Here is a 19416-nt window from a genome sequence, read left to right on the forward strand (position 1 = left end):
TTCAAATAAATAGCAATGCTTAGATTTATATTTTGCTGATTTAACCATTAGTGAATGTTTTACATAATCATTAAAGTTGTTTTTCAAGGTACATAATAAGAACACTCTATATAAAAATACTTCTTTACATAAAACATTCAAAATCACATTATTAGATCTTTGAAATTCCATAGATCTTATTATACTTCACAATTCAAAAAAGAAAGGTTAGCAGCACAGGTATTTCATTATTCTTTCCAAGCATACATTCATTTAAATGTCTCATTTTGAGGATTTTTTTTTTTTTTTCCCCTTGGAAGATCTTCATTTTGTCTTTAAGCTAGTGAGATTTCAATAAAGGCAATATAGAATGAAAAACATCTCTGGTATTATAATATTCACATACAAAGTGTTTATTACTGAAGAGTGATTTACACTTTAAAGTATGTTTATACTTAAGACAATAAAAATAAAACCAAACTGCAAATATCATGTTTGACATTTTAAGCACTTTCTGGACATTGCCTTCCTTCCCCCCACCCCAAACACATTTCCAAAATCATACAGTGATTTCAAGTGCATTGATTTTTGGTTGATCTAACTGCTACGTCTTCTTGCCCCAGGTTTGTGAAGACTTGCTAAATGCGGTTCCCACTGATTAGGAAAGAAGTTATTAATGGTCTGAACTTCTAAAACAATAAAGTCAAGGATAGTACCAAATTTTAAACCAATATCCAGACAGCAGAACCTGTTGGCCACTACTGAGAACTTTGGTTATAAAACTCCATTTTCTTCTCATGCAGGTACCTGAAACATCCTCAAAATTTCCTGAGACTTTTTCCAAAAAACATGAGAGGGTAATTAGGCCCTTACCTATATTGGGTTCTCATCCCCAAACCTGCTCTTCAGTGATGTTCATTTCTTGTTCCAATGGAAGTAACAAGTATGTAATATGAACTCTGTCATCTATTTCCATACAGATTTCTTAAACTCTTCCGGCAGCAGAGAAAGGAGTTGTGTGTGACAGGACCAAGGCCTATACCCATCATTCTGGATGGCCAGAAGGGAACAAAACTAACCATCGGGGCATGAATAATTTTTAGTTCCATATGCAAACTACTATGCTCCTTCCAAAAACAGAGGAAATCTGTCAACTTCTATTTTTTGTCCACCATTTGTCAGTCTCTGTACTCCTGCTCCTTTGTGAACCACAAGAAGGAGCAAACAGATTATTGCCCAGAAAAATAATACTGCAGAGACAGCCCCAATGCTGCCCTTCTCATCCCATCTTGCCTGTGTAAGCTAGAGAGAGAGGTGGATCATGGAACCACAGAATGGTTTGGGTTGGAAGGGACTCTAAAGACCATTTAGTTCCAACCTCCCTGTCGTGGAGTTCTGTTCACTAGACCAGGTTGCTCAAAGCCCCAACCAACGTGGCCTTGAATCCTTCCAGAGATGGGGCATCCCTAACTTTCTGGGGAACCTGTGTCAGTGCCTCACCACCCTCACAGTAAAGCATTTCTCCCTAACACCTAATACAAAACTGCCCTCTTTCACTTTAAAGCCATTGCCCCTTTCCTGTAGGCCCCCTTTAGGTACTGGAAGGTACTATAAGGTCTTCTCAGAGTTTAAGTTAAATTCTGCCCAAATGAAAAGGCACAACTGTGTTGTGTGCACATTCAGTAGAGGGCCTGAACTTCTCTTACATTTCTTGCCATCCCAGACTATTATATTATTAGTTGTTCTCTGCCTGTAGTGATGAAAATGGTATTTAGGTCAATGTGTTCTTTGTTAATTGCATTAGCCATGTGCCTAAGACTTAGGCTTCCTCTTCTGCCAGCACTGCCTTTGGCTATTAATATGTGGCCTTTAAATATGTGTCACTATTAACAGTGTGCTTAATCTGTCAGGTGAGATGGATAGAGTCTGTTTTAGACAGACTAAGATAATCAGTGGAATGCTAATTACAAAATTCACATGAGTAGCAAGACCCCTTTTTATACAGAAACACAAGCTATATGCTACTTTTTATACTGAATCTCCAAAAACAGAGGCAAGAAATATATTTGTGTTCTGTTTATGAGCTCTAATCATACTCAATATTTTTCTTCAATTCCTGCAAAATATTTTGGAATTTTATTTTGCAAATCAGGTCATTTTCCCTTGGGAAAAAAAAATATTATTATATTGACTTTTATCTTCCAAGGGCTTTTCTGGCTGTGTTTGAATCACCTTCTATTAGCATAATTTTTCCTCACGTGGTAGAAAAGATCAGAACAGAAGTGTGTTCAACCTAAACACAGGTATACACCTCCTGAAGCAGATTTAGCAAACAGAAAACTGCTTCTGGCTTGGAAACAGAAAATTTCAGTACTTGCAGTGTGGCTAAGTCCAGCAGAAGGAGCTGCATTACTCTAACAAGGGGCATCAAAATCAAAAGACCTTTGAGAGGTCTATATTCAGATGTAAAGAGAAATGCCTTCTCCCTGCTTCTTTACGGAGTATCATTGGATTCTACAAACTAGCTAAAATCCAGGCAGCCAGCTGATAATGAATTGAGGAATTCCAGCACCGGCAGAGACTAAGAGCTTCCCTTAGCTAATCGAAAGTTTTGAGTTTAACTTTTTTTCCCCAAAGACATTTACTACATTTTGAGCAGGAAATAAAGATGCTGAAACTATTTGCTAACTGTTCAGCTTTGAAAGACAGTATTTGTTGTGCAAGCCTCAAGACTGGGGCTCTGCAGAGTCCTTGTCAGAGGCCCTCGTGCCCCCCAGCCGCGCTGTGCCCGTCACCGCTCAGTCCAGGCAGTTGTGGGGTAGCGTTCCAAGAGCGCGCTCCTCAGCTGGGCTGTGTGGATCTTGTCTCTGGTCTCCACGGTGCAGATGACCTGGCAAAAGAATTAGGACCATTCCTGATGGCATGGCAGCAATCTCAGACAAAGCCATTTCCAACTTAATCCTAAAATACACTCATAAAAACAGTCAGTTCGAAATAAAGACTCTGATATCTGCTCTCTATGCAGGTAAGAACACTGACACTGCAGACATCTGGGGCTCTTCCAACCCATCTGCATGACCAAAAAACCTTCCAAAAACCCTACTTTATTGCCTTCAAAGTTTAAATAAGACAGGCTAATCCTCTGCTGGCTCCTGGGCAAAGCACTTCTCTGCTCTTGGGTTCCCTGAAGACATCTGTTAGCTTTTCTTTTCCATTCCCTGGGGTATGTACGTGGCATTGCCGCCATTTCACCCACTTCTGACTCTTACCTCACCACATATCCATGTTTCTAGCAAGTGTTTGTTCCAGAACCTCCATCCTTCAAGCTTTTTATATTCTCCTTTTCTTGTCTGTCATGGAGTTATTCCCCCAGTTCTTTATCATCCCTGCGGTATTTTTGCTGGTTTCACATCTCACACACCTTCTTGCTTCATTCTGGCTTTTGTTTGCTTATTGCATGACTTCTAGTTTTCTTTTATGATTGTTCTGCTGCTTGATAAAACACCTTGGGCAAAACTAATCTTGATAGTTTTTTGAATTCTTCACTTGCCTCCATATGTACCATTGAAATCCTGTCATGTAGGCACTAAAGATAATAACTTCAATGGTAATTTTTCTATAACCTCTCTTGTTTGCATAATCACATCTCTGCCCCATCACTTGAAAGCCTGGGCACTAGCAAAGATGAGGCACCAATGTAAAGGTGCAGAAGGAAAATTATACTTCACAGTTTGAGACTTCCATTACAGCTAGTCCTGCCAGCAGGATAATCACTGGTGTTAGAAGTGCCACATGGAAAAAAACCCTCACAGAAACATGGAAAACCAACAAGGAAGGGACCTGAGATGTGTCATGGTGCAACTACAGAGAGTTCATTGTGACAGGTAAATCTACAGAGAGCAGAGAAGCAACGAGCCATGATAACCTGATGGTGGGCTGCTCCAGACATGCCCTGTCAAAATGTTCCTATCAGAGCTGCTTCCCTTTTAGAAAGCAACAAGGCAAAAAATACTCTAATTTGTTTACAAGGACATTTCCAAATAAGAACTTTGAATTCATATTTTTTGGAACTGTCTTAAAATAACAATAAACCTTTAGCAAAACGGTTGAATGAAAATATAAAACACTAACACACCAAGTTAATCTAAATAGCCATAGCTCAATTAGAAAACTGGCTACAGCTTCTCAGATATCCATCATGAAATAAGCTACAATTCTCATCTGGTCTTGTAATTCTTTGCCTCTTGTGCTGCACATTTGTTTGGTTCTTTGGAAAGAAAATTAGGTGCTAATTTCTTTCTTCTTCAAAAAAGTAGGATTTAATCTCATGAGAAGGACAGTCATAGAGGGCAAGTAATAATGAGGACAGGGGAGAGAACACAATGATTGGGAAAAGTACCAGAGAGCACCAACGTACCAAACACGCATTATCCATTCCCTGGTTCATGTAAAATCCCTAAAGCTTTGCAATCATATCTTCAAGGGGACACATGCATCTCACATGGAGTCTGTAATTTCAAAAAGGAAGATTTTCCCTCTTCGGAAGTAATCATGCCTGTTTTGTCCTGAATAAATCAATTGCTGCTCTTGGAACCAGTCTGGATGTGACACATTCAGCCCCGCGTGTCTGGCAGCAAGCTGTTGCTCTGCCCTGGAAGCAAGCATGGGGAAGCATTTTGATTTGTGGCTAATTATCCTCTCTGCCCTTTCCTTTCTGCTCCTGATGGAAGCCAGGCAGACCTCACGAGACTGGAGCCAGAGAGCTCATGAACAGGTTGGATAAACACTGTCATTTTGTTCTAAGCCTGCACCACAGCCAGCAGCTGATATGGGAGATACAATGCTGTAGTGCATCATAAAAGCAGTGACAGCAACAGCAGTGATAACAAACAACTCCAGAAATTCACCTGATTTTTCACAGTTGTCAAAGAGAGGAATATAGAATGTTTAGTCCCAGCAGGAGTGAAGAGAGAATCATGCAACACCTCAGGACAGCTACAGATCCCAGCAGCAAGAATTTACTTTCTTGCTTAGAAGAAGCCAATTTACACTGCGGTTTTACCCTCACAAACTGCTCTCTCTTGTTGCTTCACCTGGGACACATAATTTACACGAGTGTCAACAGAGCAGCCCTCACATTCCTAGGGAGCTTTAAGAGGTTATATGTTACGTGGGATGCAGAAGCACCCCAGTACCACTCCCCATAGGAGCTTTCATAGCTATCGATGACCTAAGAGGAAGTGCCCCAAATAATCTTATTTAAGAGCAAACGATGGGACCTATGTACACCAAACAAGGTAACTTATGATGACCAGAGAGAAATTCACTTTGAACTTATTTCATACTAATTAGCCCTCAGAGCTATACATGGGACTTTGGAGCCTGCAGAGCTCTTGTTGGCTGCGGGGCCAGCCATGCACAGCACACCTCCCTTCCTGCATACCAAAAACCCCACAAACCCACCAACAACAGAGTGCATTTTATGAATTTCTCTCCTACATACCATATTTTTGCTGGATTAATTAATTAAATAGCATTAAAATAACCAGCCAGATGGATCTTTTACTGCATTTAAAGTTCCATTCCCTCTGACAGGTCATCTAAAGATACATTTCATCCAAGGGGTTTAGTTAGGTGGTAAGGGTTTTTTCAGAGCAGGCCTACAAGTAATTAAAGACAGAAGAGATTTCACTGAATATTAATGGCTTGTGGGTTTTATTTAATGAGTGGAAATAATTGAGGAAGCAGGACAAAGGCTAAAAAAAATATTAAAGGAAAAAAAACATTACAAGTTATTGGTGTGCAACACCAAAAACCAGATGCATAAATCCAAATATTCTTAGGAATTACACTGATTTGAAAGAGAGGAAATTTCGTAACTTCACCAAAGGAAGAAATTTGTAAAGTTCTGTGCTAATAGGGTGGGCACATCTACTCCCTTTTAACTGCAAGTTCTCATAATAGAAGCACTTCACCTTTTAGATAATTTTTTCCTAATTTTCCTAAAAAATTATTTTGGCATGCCTCTCAGCTCCCTGATGCCTACTATCTGCAGGCTGTGTGGGCAAATAAAAATAGTGGGTGGCCACGCTGAGCCAATATTAGAGAGCAGAGGAAATATGAGTAGTACTGCTGAATCAAGAGATTTCAGTCTTTTGTGCTTTCCCAGGCTCCACATAAAGTTAATCCCAAGTAACCAGTGCAGCTCTTCACATCTGTGAATCATCCATTGAACTTTTGTACCCTGCTTCTTTAATTCTAGAAATCACATTCATCATCCTAAGCTATTGCTGTTGGATTTGCATAACTTAGTATTCACAATACACCACATTTAGCAACATTATAGGTTTGTTTGGACAAAAGTCACTGGAGTTAAGAGTGAAAACTTTATTTATATACACTGGTTTCTGTTCTGTATTTAGAACAAGGGGTTTCCTTTTAGAAAATCGACGACCGGGCAATTTTCTGAATTATTTGGTAAACACCCAGCGTAGATTACTGCACATTATAGGTTATTTGGTAACAGCAGCTCAGCTGATGGTTTGGGGATCAGCTGCCAGATTGTCCCCAAGGTCAGAGAGTGGAATGCTTGAGAAGGAGTGCAGCAGCTGCCAGCTGGTTGTGCAACCCGAGCCCTTATCTTCTGGCAGTGGGCGCGTTGGGTGGGCGAGCGGGTGAGCACGGGCAGGGACAAGCTACCGCCACATTACGTAAGGCAGGTAACAACCCATCAGGAGCACTGAGAGCCTCCCCAGAGCCAGGCTCTCATTCTCCAGCTGGGCCAGGCCACTCTGTACCACAGCCTGCTCTGGAATGCCATTAGAGAACGCGACCGAATTCTTCTGGAGGGCCTCAGAAGAAATGGAGAACTGACCTTCCCACTCCCAGCATCTCCAGTCTGCAGTGGGGAAATGGCACATGGAAACACAGCCTTGCCCAGGGTCATGCAGGAAATGCTTTGGGAATGAATGACAGCATCCTTCTTAGCTCTACAGCTGCCTGCTCCTATGTATTTGCTTCACAGGGCAATAGCAGGGAATGTGTTGTCAACAGGAGACTCTAATCCAAAATATTCCCTTCCGGCCTTTACAAATGCAAATTGGCCCAAACAAGTTTATTCAAATTGACCAGAGCAGACTAAAATAATTTATTGAGTTCTAGCCTGAAGTGAATGAACTGTATGAGAAAAAAAGGTATTACACCACACAAAGCCAGGAATTCCAGCACCACCAGGAGAATGTGTAATGTTACTGAAAAGAAAAGGAAATATTTGATTCATGATTTAGCATTTTCATGCACAGACAAGAGGGAGAAGTAATGTGGCAGATGTTCTTTTTACAGCCTGTCTCTTCCAAGTTCCTCAAAACCACAGCATAGTGAAGCTCCCGAGAGGTCTGAAGTGAACAGAGCAGACAACCCAAAATGTCAGACAGGAGTGAGCTCAGAGGGAGCACTGCCACCACTGCAGTGCAAAAGCCACCCACTGAAAAGCTGCTGGGGCAATTCAAGACCTTACAGAACTCTCCTGGACCTGCCAGTTTGATTATGCTATAGTTTCAGTGGGGAGAAGACTTTTCTATAAAATTGATGAGCTCAGAGATATTTTTTTCAACTGGGTTGCCTGAGTCCAAAAATTAGACACTTATTAAGCAGGCAAGGTGCTGATCTCTGCAATGAGCAAAGAATGACCTTACCTTATTAAGTTGCTTATTGATTTTGCTCATTGACTTCTCTCTGAGCCAACAGTAATATGAAATTAAAGGGACTTAAATGGTTTTAAAGAAGTTTACAGAGGGAAGCAATTTAAGTGATAAATTGTCCCAATTGAATCTGAGGAATACTCCTGATGGAGACCAGGAAAGTCCACAGAAGCAAGCTGTAGTTTCCCCTCCATGAATTGGGTAGTCCTTTTGATCTCTCTATCCAGTTAACTGGTGATACCAGATGATTTTTTTCATTAGCTCAGATCTTTTTTCTGTCTAGATATTCCCAGTCATCTAACCTCCTTCAACAGCTGTAAAATGTGAAGCCTACCAGACTGGTTATTTGTCTGATTTGCTAAGAGTTATCTATTTCAATATAGGGACTTTGGAAGTAGTTTCCTAACCAGTCAGGTAAGAGTGAATCAGGGAGTAGTCCTCTGTGAGAAAGAAATCCAGAATGAGTCACAAGGGAAGAGAATCTAAACTGGAGGTATGAGCGGGCAGAATCCCAAAGAAACTCCCATAATATTCCAAGGGATACAAGCAGCTGATCCCTCTGCACAAGGCACTTTTTACCCTAATATAGACATATTCCTTCCTTATTTTTAGTAAAAAAACCCCAAAACTCTTATTTTTGTCAGTAGAATGTTCCAGAAGTCTTTTTTTCCAGAAGTATAGTTTGAACATATAATTTCATTTTAGAAAGTCCTTACTTTTTCATGAAATCAGACTATCAGCAGGGATCTTCCCAGAGAGTGTTCCAAGTGTGCTCTAGAGGAACAAACACTAACCTAGAAAAGCATTGCACTAGAATGAAAAAAAAACCCAACCAAAGCAGCTCTACCATCCTGATAAGTGACTAGAGGCCAAGTTTCTCTTCTTTAGAGATAAAATGGGAAATCTAAAAGGATGATTAAATACTGAGCAATAATCTTGACAGGACAGATTTAGTGTTTGAAATCAGCATTCGTGCTCACTGCTCTGTTCTGTCAAACACCTAATCTATATCCACAGTCAGAAGTACACATTCAAGTCAGAAAGAAATGCCTACAGCTGCAAGGCCTTTCTTGTTATTACCGCCAGTACAACACAAGGTGGATATTTTGGTTCTTGATCCAGGTTTAAATTCATGCTTTTTTTTATGTGCAGTGATTTACATAACAATGGCTCAAAAATTTTAGATGACACAGGACTTTGGCTTTTAGAAACAACAAAGAAAAACCAAAACATGCCTCACAGGTATTAGCTTTACTATGAAAATATGTATTTTTTCTTGTACCTGGATAGAGCAAATTATTTTGATGCTTACATATAAACTCTATATTTTACCCATTTTGATTACATGTGTTTTAATTTTCAAAGAAAGCTTCACAATCCTCTAGATATCGCCGGATAGAGCTGCCTGCAGAGGTCTGTATGTCTGGGTCACTACTTTGTACTTCACATCTAATTATCCAATAGCCTCTCCCAGGCTGATTGAAAGCCATCATGCAAATCCAATATCCAATTAAATTATTCAGGGGTGCAAATTCCTCCCTTCGACCTTTTTGTACAACACGGTCAGATTCTTGAAGTGGACAGTCAGTGAAAATGCATTGTGTTTAAAGTGCAGAGAATAGCAGGTGGCACTGTTCTCATTCAGGGCCTGTATTTACTAAAAACTAAAAAAAAAACAAAAACAAAAACAAAAGCCCTAAAAAAACCCACCCAAAAAACCCCCCAAACCAAAACAAATGAAAACAAAACCCAAACAACCACCTAAGACAGTAGATTTCCTTTCATTTGCTTAATAGCATTAAGAAAATCTATAAGCCTCACTCCATAAAAATGGCATTGAAAATTTTTTATGAGAGTGACAGGTTATGTTGAATGCAGCCTTCAGTGAAAAGCATTTCCAGAGCTAAGTTAGACACTCAGAGGGATTTTTCCACCTCGTGCAGCGAGGGTCACGCTGTCTCCACATCACCCAAAGCAGTGAGCTGGCCTATCATTATGGCACACTGCAGAACAACGTGGGCTAAGTCCTAGATGAGAGTACTGATGATATCATGTACTATAGTGATCTTTAATCTACCTCTTTATGTCTGCAAGGGAAAATATTGAGAAGGCTTTTGCATCCAGGTGGGAAATTAAATTTAAAGGCCAAAATCCAAGAACTTGCTGACCCAGTAACATTTCTGCACCCCAATTACGAGCCAGTTTAGCGAAGATCTCTGATCCGACTTGCACCTGAGGTTTCACAAACTAAGTCAGGTTGGACCAGGACAGCGATAGCATGAAATCAATAGGACCACACCTTTGCCTAACCAGTTGAAATAAGAGATATACCATAAGACAAATGGTCCTTTTAAGAGACACCATTAGCTGGTAACACCTCGTCGCTGTTTCTGCATCCAACACTCAGCAGAGGCTTTCCTCTGTGCCCTTGGTGGATAAGAAACAAAACGGAGTCCCTAGTTAAAAACCAGAATTCCTTAAGAGTAAGGGTGTTCTCAATATTGCTTCAAGGCAAACATGTCAGACAATTAAAGCCAGCCTACACAGCTGGCTCTTCAAGTTCTGATGGATGCTGCAGCTTGCTCACCTCCTCCAGCACCCTGCCACATGTCAGGAGGGTTCATACCAGCAGCAGTGCAATACAATGCCTGGAGTACTCCACCAGGGTGTTGCAACAGCAGGTAAAACTGGTCCTGTGATATTTATATTCCTGCTAAGTGTTTGGCAAGAAGCTGTACAACACAGAGGAAATAATCTCTGACACTGTGCACGCTCTGTTGGACTTCTTCAACACAGGCATAGAGACAGGACAGCAGAATAAACTAGGGGAAGCCAGTACTATTAGAGAAACTGCAATTGCATCTCATCTTACCTGGACAGTGAAGAGCTCAGACGTCACAAACGTGCGCTCTTGTTTGATATCCAAAACTCTAGATCAAATAAGGGACAAATTAGAGATCACAACAATCCCTTGTCATTGCAAAACAGTTTCTGTAAGTGTTTGGAGAGTAGATATCTTTCCTTTTTGAATTAGACGCAATTCTAAGCTATAAAGGTGTTTTCAGATTGGATCAAAAATGAAGGAAATAAAAACTTCTCTACAATATAACAAGAAAAACCCCCTTTGATTAATTAATTACTTACAGACTCAGCCTCAGAGATGGCTGGAAACATCTCCCAATCTTTAATAATCTTTGTGCTAGTCTGTGATTATATTTCCCAACTATTAATGTGATTTACCTTGCTTCTTCCCGAGCCAAAATCTCCAGTAGCTTTGCCATGTCTCCTGGGCAGTCGGAAATCACAAGGGAAAATCTGCACACTCTGTTATCCAGGGTCAGGGCACGAGCTATGCACTGCTGCAGCAAATGTAATTCCAGGTTTCCACTGCATAGAACAACTGCCACTCTGAAAACAGACAGAAAAACGGGAGTTTTGATTAACAATTGCCCGTGTAAAGGAACCATAAAACATAAACACTGTAACAATATCAGCCTAAGGCCTGCTAGAACCTCCCCTCAATAAGTTTTACGTGTCAGAGGGCTCCTGCCTCTCAGTATCCACTGTGAGCAGGTAGGGGAGGCCAAGAAGCTGGCTCCATTTGTTGGTCTGGAATGTTGTTTTCATTTTGTATTTCCTGGAGATTTGAGTTTTGTTAGAGATAATTAGCTGGAGGTCTATGTTTCAAGTTTTAAAAATTTGACATAATTCTCCCCTGGAAGTTCTAAGTTTCAGCCTCTTACTGATCAGACAATGTATATGTTCAAGGCTTTCTGCAACCACTGATTAAATTCATCACAACCCTGAAAAATGAGTGCAGAAATGTTTGAAGTTCAGGTGAAGAGCCACATGATTAGTCTATGAAAATCTCTCTCTGCAGAGTCAAACCTAACCTCTTTGGGACCAAGCCTTTGCATTTTCCCTTTTATTTTAGCTGTACTGTGTTGCTGCTCTGTGTGTAGTGTCAGCCTCTTCTGAAGAATTGCCTCAGCAGTATTTTAGTGCATAATGCTGTGCACTAGCAATTTTATTTTGTCTTGAGGGCGTGTATGTTTAAATACATTCTGAACTATGACCTGAGCCAAGGCTCAATCCACTTAAGTGCTGAGCCCTCAACTGAGAGGCAAGGCAGCACTTGGCCACACGTTCAACACTAAGCACAAGGATAATCCCTCTGACTGTGGGGACAGTTCTCAGGACTGGGAGGCAGGTGCCACTGGGTCACTGCAGCAGCCAGCCTAGCTCCTGTCCCACCACAGACAGGGCTGGATTCCACAAGTGGAACGAGAGGAGACAGCAGGCTGACAAGAGCAGGACGCTGTCCTGGCAGGTGCGATGATGCCTCGTGGAGCTGTAACTGCTTCTCCTCCAAATATCTGGGAATCGAGGAAAGGGACAAGATTTGTCAGGTCTCCAGGCTGGCATTTGTCTGATCCAACACAATCTTACCACCTGTGACCAGTCTAGTCAGTCTGAAGTTCCTGCCCCCGATGAGCCCCTTGCCAGTTCAGGGCAGGAACTGCCACGTCACCCATAGAACAAGGAGATTTTCACCATTTCCTGGGACCAAGGTGCTCAGTCCCATGTTTTTGCTACAGTTCCCTGTCTGCAATAGCTGCTGTACCTTTTACCCTTCAACTCAGGCAGCTTCCCTGCCACCAGTGCTGCAAGTCCAATGGCCCCTTCTGCATCAACCGTGGCTCGCTCATACTCCAGCAGCCTCAGCATTGAAATGAGGATGTCCTCCTCCCTGAAAGCAAGAGACTTGGGTCAAAACAAATCAAATCAGAAGAGCCCCCAAACCAGAAGATAACATGTGTATGCATCACTGGGTTCTTGCCTTCCACCCAGATATATATGACCCCAAGGTGGTGTTACAGGACGGTGTGCTGCAGGGGGTGGATGTACAGCTCAGACTCATAATTAACTGAAAGACAGGACGGCATTTTTACTAGAAATATTACCTAAATCCTACTAATAAGTATCTTCGACAAATGTGGCCTTTTTGTGAGGATTTAGAAGAGGTTTGTCAAGGGCTGCCTTCAGGTGTTGTAAAACACCAGGACAATTTTTACACCCAGAGCATGACCAGGTAGTGGTGGCAGGTGAAGTTTTGGCCAAAGGGTCAGTTTAGACACCACTTTTTGTCATAGCACTTAGTTTTAGGTAGTCCTGTGAGGAGCTGGGAGTTGGGCTTGATAATAATCCTTCACGGGCCTCTTCTATTTTGAGATATTCTGTAATTCTGTGGTATGTGGGTCTGGGTTCAAAGTCTTTCAGTGCCCCTCTTTGAAGGAAAGGTACCCCATCCCCACACTCCCCCACTCTGCACGATGGCAGCTGCTGCCAACCTGCTCTCCACTGCACATGCAGAACCACCATACCCTGCTGGCAGAGCACATTTTTCATATACAACAATGTCCATCCAGTATTTTTCATTTCGCTCTTTTTCTTCACCTACCTCACAGCAACAACTTTATCCACAAGCTTCCCAGTCAGCTGCAAAGAGTTGCTGCCAAAGCAAACTCCACTCACATCTGCAGATTTCAAAAGACAAAAATATGAAGTTGACTGCTTTAGACATATTCAACATTTTTTTAGAGTCCTGGCTGGTTTGTGCCCTTAATGAGTGCAGCACACTGCTGTTACATGACCTTAAGTTGCTTGATTTTTTTCATGTGACAGAAATGTGTTTGGTAATTAAAGACCAAATCTCACAAGAAGATTTTGCCATTTTGGACCCCTTCAAGAAACTTCGGCTACTTCACTGGCAGTGTTGCAGTGTGAGAGTGACCCTGCAGCCCAGAGCTTCATGGCACTGGGCTTGTTACCTCTGGCAGGACAGCTGCCTAAGAGTGCAGACACAGGCAGAGCTAACCAAGAGAAATTAGAAGTTTCTTATAAAACTCTCACTTAATCCAAAACATCCAGAGATTTGAATACCAGGCAAACAGGATGTTCTTAAATTGCTTAACAGTTGAGGTTTTTTGAGCAAATGATGTGGAAACAACTGTACCATTTATAAACACTTTTGTTCTGAGAACAGTTTTGGGTCTAAAGCAAAGCATTTAAGCACTGCATCATTTTCCTGCCTTTTCCCAAATTAGTCTTTTACGCAAGAGTTTTCTCATTGACTCCACTGCTTTAGATGCTGCATGTGAGCACAATGTTCAGATTAATACTCTCATATCTCTAAGTACTCATGTGCACAGGAAATAGTATTTTACCCCATCAGGGTGTGGGAGAAAATGTGGCAGAAGTTGCTTTTACAGCTTGAACTACATTCTGACTCTCTAGAGAACTCCCCTAAAATATGTTTGAACTGAAATAATAAGAAAACAATATAGTTGGAGAAATCTCTTACAACCTTTATTTTACCTCCAAAAGAATACTGAAAAAGGGATTTTCTCACCTCCATAGAAGTGATGATTGTTGCAGGCCTGGTCATCAGTTGGGTGGCCAGCTTTTAAGGACTGTTGCAATACTGGAAAACTTTCAGATTCAACTCCCTGAGGAAGAGAGATGCTGTCACTTTTTTACTGAACCAGTTATAACATAAGTTATAACTGCCACCAAAGCAGATAGCAAAAAATACAGAAATTTCCTCTTCAAATTAACAATTAATTTCAAGTTGCAAAACAACCGTCCGACCACTGAAATTATTCTGTGGCTTACTTAGAACCAAAGTTTTCCAGTAAGAACTCATTTCAAAACAGAGAAAAACTGGATTTTATTTGCTTAGAAAAAGTCTTCCCACAATTTTCTCTTAAATCCAGCCAAACAGCCAAGGGACAGGAACTTCTCTGGTTCTCACAGGGTCTTCTCTGAGGCAAAGCCCATGGGATCAGATAGCTCCTGTCCCAGCATAGGCAGTCTCTGCAAGTGTCACTAGATACCAGTGTCTTTTGTAAACAGCTGTGGAGAAAGCCACCCAAACACAGCGCTGAATAGGTGAAAGGCAACTTACAATTACAGCAATATGTGGGTTGAGGTGTTTGAGTGCAGCAGCTGACCCTGCCAGCAGGCCACAGTGGCCTCCTGCAGGGAAAATCACTGCGTCCAGCTTTGGCACCTGCTCGTACATCTCCAGCCCCACGGTTCCCAGGCCTGAGAGGTAGACAGCACTGTCCTCCCTGTGGGAAGGAAGGGCACACATCAGCAGAGGTCACAGTTGTCAGTGCAGCAGTAATTCAGTCTACTACTTTCAAGACATTGCTCAGCAGAAAAAAGATAAATGTGAGAGTATATCAGCAGCACGTGGGAGGAGGAGGTGATGCAAACAGGACAGTGCCATCAGGTGGACCAGGGCATGCTGCTGCCTACTGGGAGAAAACTTGTGCTCTAGACAAGCCCCTTAAAGAGTCTTCAGACCGAAGAGCACTTAACTCCCATTGTTATCAGGTGTTTACAGAACTGGCAGGGAGAAGTCATGTTTCCATTGCCGTCACTTCCTTCAGCTTCATAAATTTTAAATGTTGCAGTCCAAACTACAAGCAAAGCCTCAAAAAGAAATCCCTTCTTTACTTATCAGTGGATTTAGTGTTTGTGATGAATGGAAATTTTCATGAGATTTATGCAGTATGTTCAACCTCACAAATACCAAACAGATCGCTAGAGTTGTCTTTCCACAGTCCAGGGCCAATACCTGATACCTTTGCAGTAAGTGAAGCATTTAGTCATGCCAAAATATTCACTGGTAAAATACTTTCAGGCAAATATATTATAAAGAATAGGGACAAGCAGCATCAAAAAATTGAAGAAAACTCCACTCTACAGTCACACGACTGACTTGGATCTATTTCTAAAGCTGGTTTGCATTTTATTTACAAGTTAGCAATGATGCAAATGTAGAACTTTATATAAGAAATGTGAGCTATCTGTACATTCTGCTTTTTCTGGCAAACAGAATTATAGATCCAATGACTGTACTTGATTTACTTGACTTTACTCCTGCCATAGTTACACGGGGACCTGCAAAAATGAATGAAGGCTTGGGATATTCAGTGAAGGAATAAAACCTCTCTCACAACTGAAAACAGTCCAAATGAGACTGCTCTGGGCCAGGAGAGCTGCTAGCAATTTGAATCGATATTTCAGATCATCATGTTTTCCTTGCTAACATTCAGTTGAAACATCAGTTCACTGATCAGTTGTCAGCTTTTACAATAAAATGGGAGAATTTCTTTGCATTGTGACTGGTAACTTTTGTTTTTTGAAAGCAAACACATCTCTGAGTATCATATGCCACCGAGGCAAAATGACAGAACAGGGCAGATAAATCTAAAGACTACAGACTGAAACAAGGATTTTTGTTTCTATTCTATGTTCCTACCTGTTCCAAGTAGAGGGCTCAGAGTCTGGTGGACAGAATAACAGACTCACCAGATCACAAATGATCAGGTTTGATCTGCATTTAGGTATGGAGTTACACAAGAAAAAAATGGGCTCTCAAGGAAGGAAGGTGTGTAATTCAACCTGCAGCACTCTTTCCTCCCTGATTCACCAAGGGACCTTTCTCACATCCTCCCAGAGGTTATGAGTTAGTTATTGGCAATAGTCACATTGCATTTATAATGAGGTCCTGAGCCCCTATAGTTAGTAAAAATTTCATGGCACCTAGGCAGCAATTAGGCAGACTAAATGATTGAATTCCAATTTGAAAAATCACATTTCCTTCCTGGGATTTCCCAGGAAGTTGCACCTGAGTAAAAAGTGTCCTTCATCTATTTGAATTCTTGCATGGTCATTTTTCATGACACAGTATTTTAATTGCACTCAAGCAATGGGAAGAGCTGACAATGACACACCCAGCTGCAGGGCATCACCCAGGCAGGCGCAGCCAAACCCAGACACGTAGTGTCTGCTTCAGGAAGGGCAGAATGAATTACTGTGTGAGGAGACCCAGAGACCAAACTAGGGATTGTATCTAGGCTAGAATAAATGGAAACCAAATGACATTTGGAAGCTCCAAATGGGTAGATCAGCTGGTATTTTACAAACAGCTTTGGCAAGTGACAAGAATGTGTGTCAGACCCACACTGGAGAAGACTGGCTACCCATAAAGGCATGCATGACACTGGGAAATCTCTCCAGGTCTACACCTAACAGAATATTTTTCAGATATCCCACTATGAAAAGGCTCACAATTGAAGTGGGGCGTTTCTTCCTTTTTTTCTACCCCCACCCCCAGTGAAAAATTGCATCTGTGAGGTTTTAATTAAATATAGTCAGATTGAACAATTCTGTTTCTTGTAACCTGAAATATATCAGAGTGCTTCAGTATTATTAATGGTAGTGTGTACATTTAGAGTTCCTCAGTGTTGGATGCTGAAGTTCTAGATATGCATTGTCCCTGGAACTTCATGAACCTGGAGAATATCTACCTTATGTAATTTAAATCATTATTTAGGGAGGAGGGGAAGATTAAACATCAAATTACAATAAAATAATTAAGTTCTTATGTGTGAATGTGATAGTTGGTGCATGTCAGCTGGAAGTTAACATCAATTGAAAAATAGCTGACAGAAATTTGGAAATCAAAGTTATGGAAAACTGGGGTTTTCAAAGGAGTCAAAAGTGCTTAAAATTCTTTGGGATTCAGGGCACTTCATTCCCCACCAAAAATCCCAGTCTGAGACAAGACTGTGCCCATGGTGGCAGAGCAGGCACACGAACCAGCCCTGTGTGTCACTGGCTGCTGCAGACTAACAGAGGAGTTGAACAGGACAGATTGGAGTACTGCCTTCCCAATACACCAGCTGGGAAAGAAGTGAGGACTTCCTCTGTTCTGCTCACTCTGGGTTCTTCTTTCCAGGCAACACCACTCATCATTACTGTGTTTAAGGCAGCAGTGTCTGGGAGCTGGAGGGGAACAGGCACTCCCTGCAGGAGATGCTATAAAAACACCAAGAGTAGGATGAAGCCTGAGCAGAAGCAGCAATGGTCAGGGGACAGGAACATTGCAGCTCAGAGGGACCACTGTTAATGATCCACCCCTCTGTGCTTTTGGAAATCTTTCTTGAAGAAAGGTAAAAACATAAGGTAGGGGGGAATGCATAAGAGACTACAGAGATTAAAGAGAAAAGGGAAAAGGTATGAGTTCTAAGTGGCTTTGCCTGTTTTATCTATGTTTTTGTTAGATCTGCCTTGTCCAGTGACTTCAAACAGTTCAAATTTAAATTTATGGTCAACCTTAGCTATTTTAAATGTATGTGTGAAGTAGCCTCTTAATCATCTTTTTTGCAAGGCAGTATCACCTTTTTTCCTCACACCAGATATGTGAAAATCTTAGAGCATTAACCTTCTCTTGCTCCACATTATCCCACTGGATGCTTTGCATTAAAGGTTAACTTTTACCTCTTCAAATAAAGACCAGAAATGAACACTAGCCTTCGTTCTTGCTGACAGAGTTCCTAAAGAATTAACCTATAGCCATTATCATATTAGGCCATAGCAATCCTTAATCACAGAGTTTGCCTAATTTGGGGGCAGAGAAGAGTGTTTCATTTTGGTCTCCATCCCCAAGCGTTACAAAAAGACCTGCTTTGTGCCTGGGAAGACAGAACTGTCCACGTTCCAGGTAAGAGGACCATTTCGATGAGCTGTGATAACATTTTAATGAAACTAATTGTTTTTGCAGAGCCGTGCAAGCATCTAATCAGATCTTTCTAAGGAGCCTGGCTTTCACTCACTCCTCGAGGTAGAGGTAGCCGTTCTCCTGCGCCAGCCTCCTGGCGTGCACCTGGGAATCCCTGGCGGTGGTGCCGTAGGAGATCACCATGGCGCCGTAGTCGCGGCACGTGCGCACCCTGCCCGGAGCCGTGCTGGTGGACACGATGACAAACACGGGAATACGCAGCTCGGAGGCGTGGTAAGCAACAGCCATGGAAAAGTTACTGTCCGAAGCCACGATCACCCCTTTCCTTTGCTGCTCCTAGAAAACAGGGTTGCTCGTTGCACATTATACAGAGTCACACAGTTGTCCCAAATGATCCTGGATCATTCTAATGGTCTGACTTCCTCTTTTTCCTTTACTAGCTGATTAAATTGGGATATTGTGGTACAGTATAGGCATGCCTGGTGCGATCTCAGGATTTACACACTAAGCTAAAACAGCACAAGATCAATCGCTGTGCCTGCACTCCTCTGGGTTCAATTCTAGTTCCATTGGAAAGAGCTGAAAAACTCTAACTGATCACAGAAGTGCTGATATCTGATCCCTCAGAGCTGATAGCTCTGCTCTGCCTGTATGAAATGATTTCATTTCAGACTTCATTTTATAATAGAAGATTTCATTTATATTACGAAAGGCAGGAATAAACACTGCTCTGGGCTTCTGTCTCATGCCTATTATAACAGTTATTACTGCAGAGACCCCTATGACAATGGCAACAACCTCCTATGACAAATGATAAACAAGCTATTCATGTAAGAAAACTGAAATTCGTTACAAAATCAATTGGTGATCTAGGTCTTTGTCATCACTCATTGTAATTCAGTTTCATCATCGCTCATGAGTTTGGTAGTTTCAACATATCAGAACTACAATACACATAAAAACACTTGCATCTTAATGCCACAGGAAAATGCTGATGTTCCCATTTTGCAAGCCTTTGTTTCAAACATTTTTAAGAATTTCACCAGCAGATCAGCCAGCTGTAAATAAAGTAGTATTTCACATTCAGACCCATCTCTGTTCGCATGCTGTGTTCAGTACAATGATTCTAAAGAAAAGAAA

At 41.5% G+C, this 19416-nt stretch overlaps 1 protein-coding gene across 3 annotated transcripts in view; it reads right to left on the reverse strand.

Moving 5' to 3' along the window:
• Positions 1–368: 368 nt before the first annotated feature.
• The window catches only part of LOC120755539 (putative threonine dehydratase), a 31897-nt gene continuing 12849 nt past the window's right edge, over positions 369–19416 (reverse strand). For all 3 annotated transcript variants that reach the window (XM_040070556.2, XM_040070555.2, XM_040070554.2), the window contains 8 exons: positions 18371–18612; positions 14647–14812; positions 14092–14188; positions 13141–13216; positions 12304–12429; positions 10920–11087; positions 10552–10609; positions 369–2869 (listed from right to left, as the gene is read on the reverse strand). In XM_040070556.2, coding sequence (XP_039926490.1) covers positions 2771–2869; positions 10552–10609; positions 10920–11087; positions 12304–12429; positions 13141–13216; positions 14092–14188; positions 14647–14812; positions 18371–18612 — 1032 coding nt within the window. In that variant the 3' untranslated portion in view covers positions 369–2770. The remainder of the gene's footprint in view (positions 2870–10551; positions 10610–10919; positions 11088–12303; positions 12430–13140; positions 13217–14091; positions 14189–14646; positions 14813–18370; positions 18613–19416) is intronic.

The sequence above is a fragment of the Hirundo rustica genome, chromosome 8 (genome assembly GCF_015227805.2).
Source record: "Hirundo rustica isolate bHirRus1 chromosome 8, bHirRus1.pri.v3, whole genome shotgun sequence".
In the NCBI taxonomy this organism is placed as follows: domain Eukaryota; kingdom Metazoa; phylum Chordata; class Aves; order Passeriformes; family Hirundinidae; genus Hirundo; species Hirundo rustica.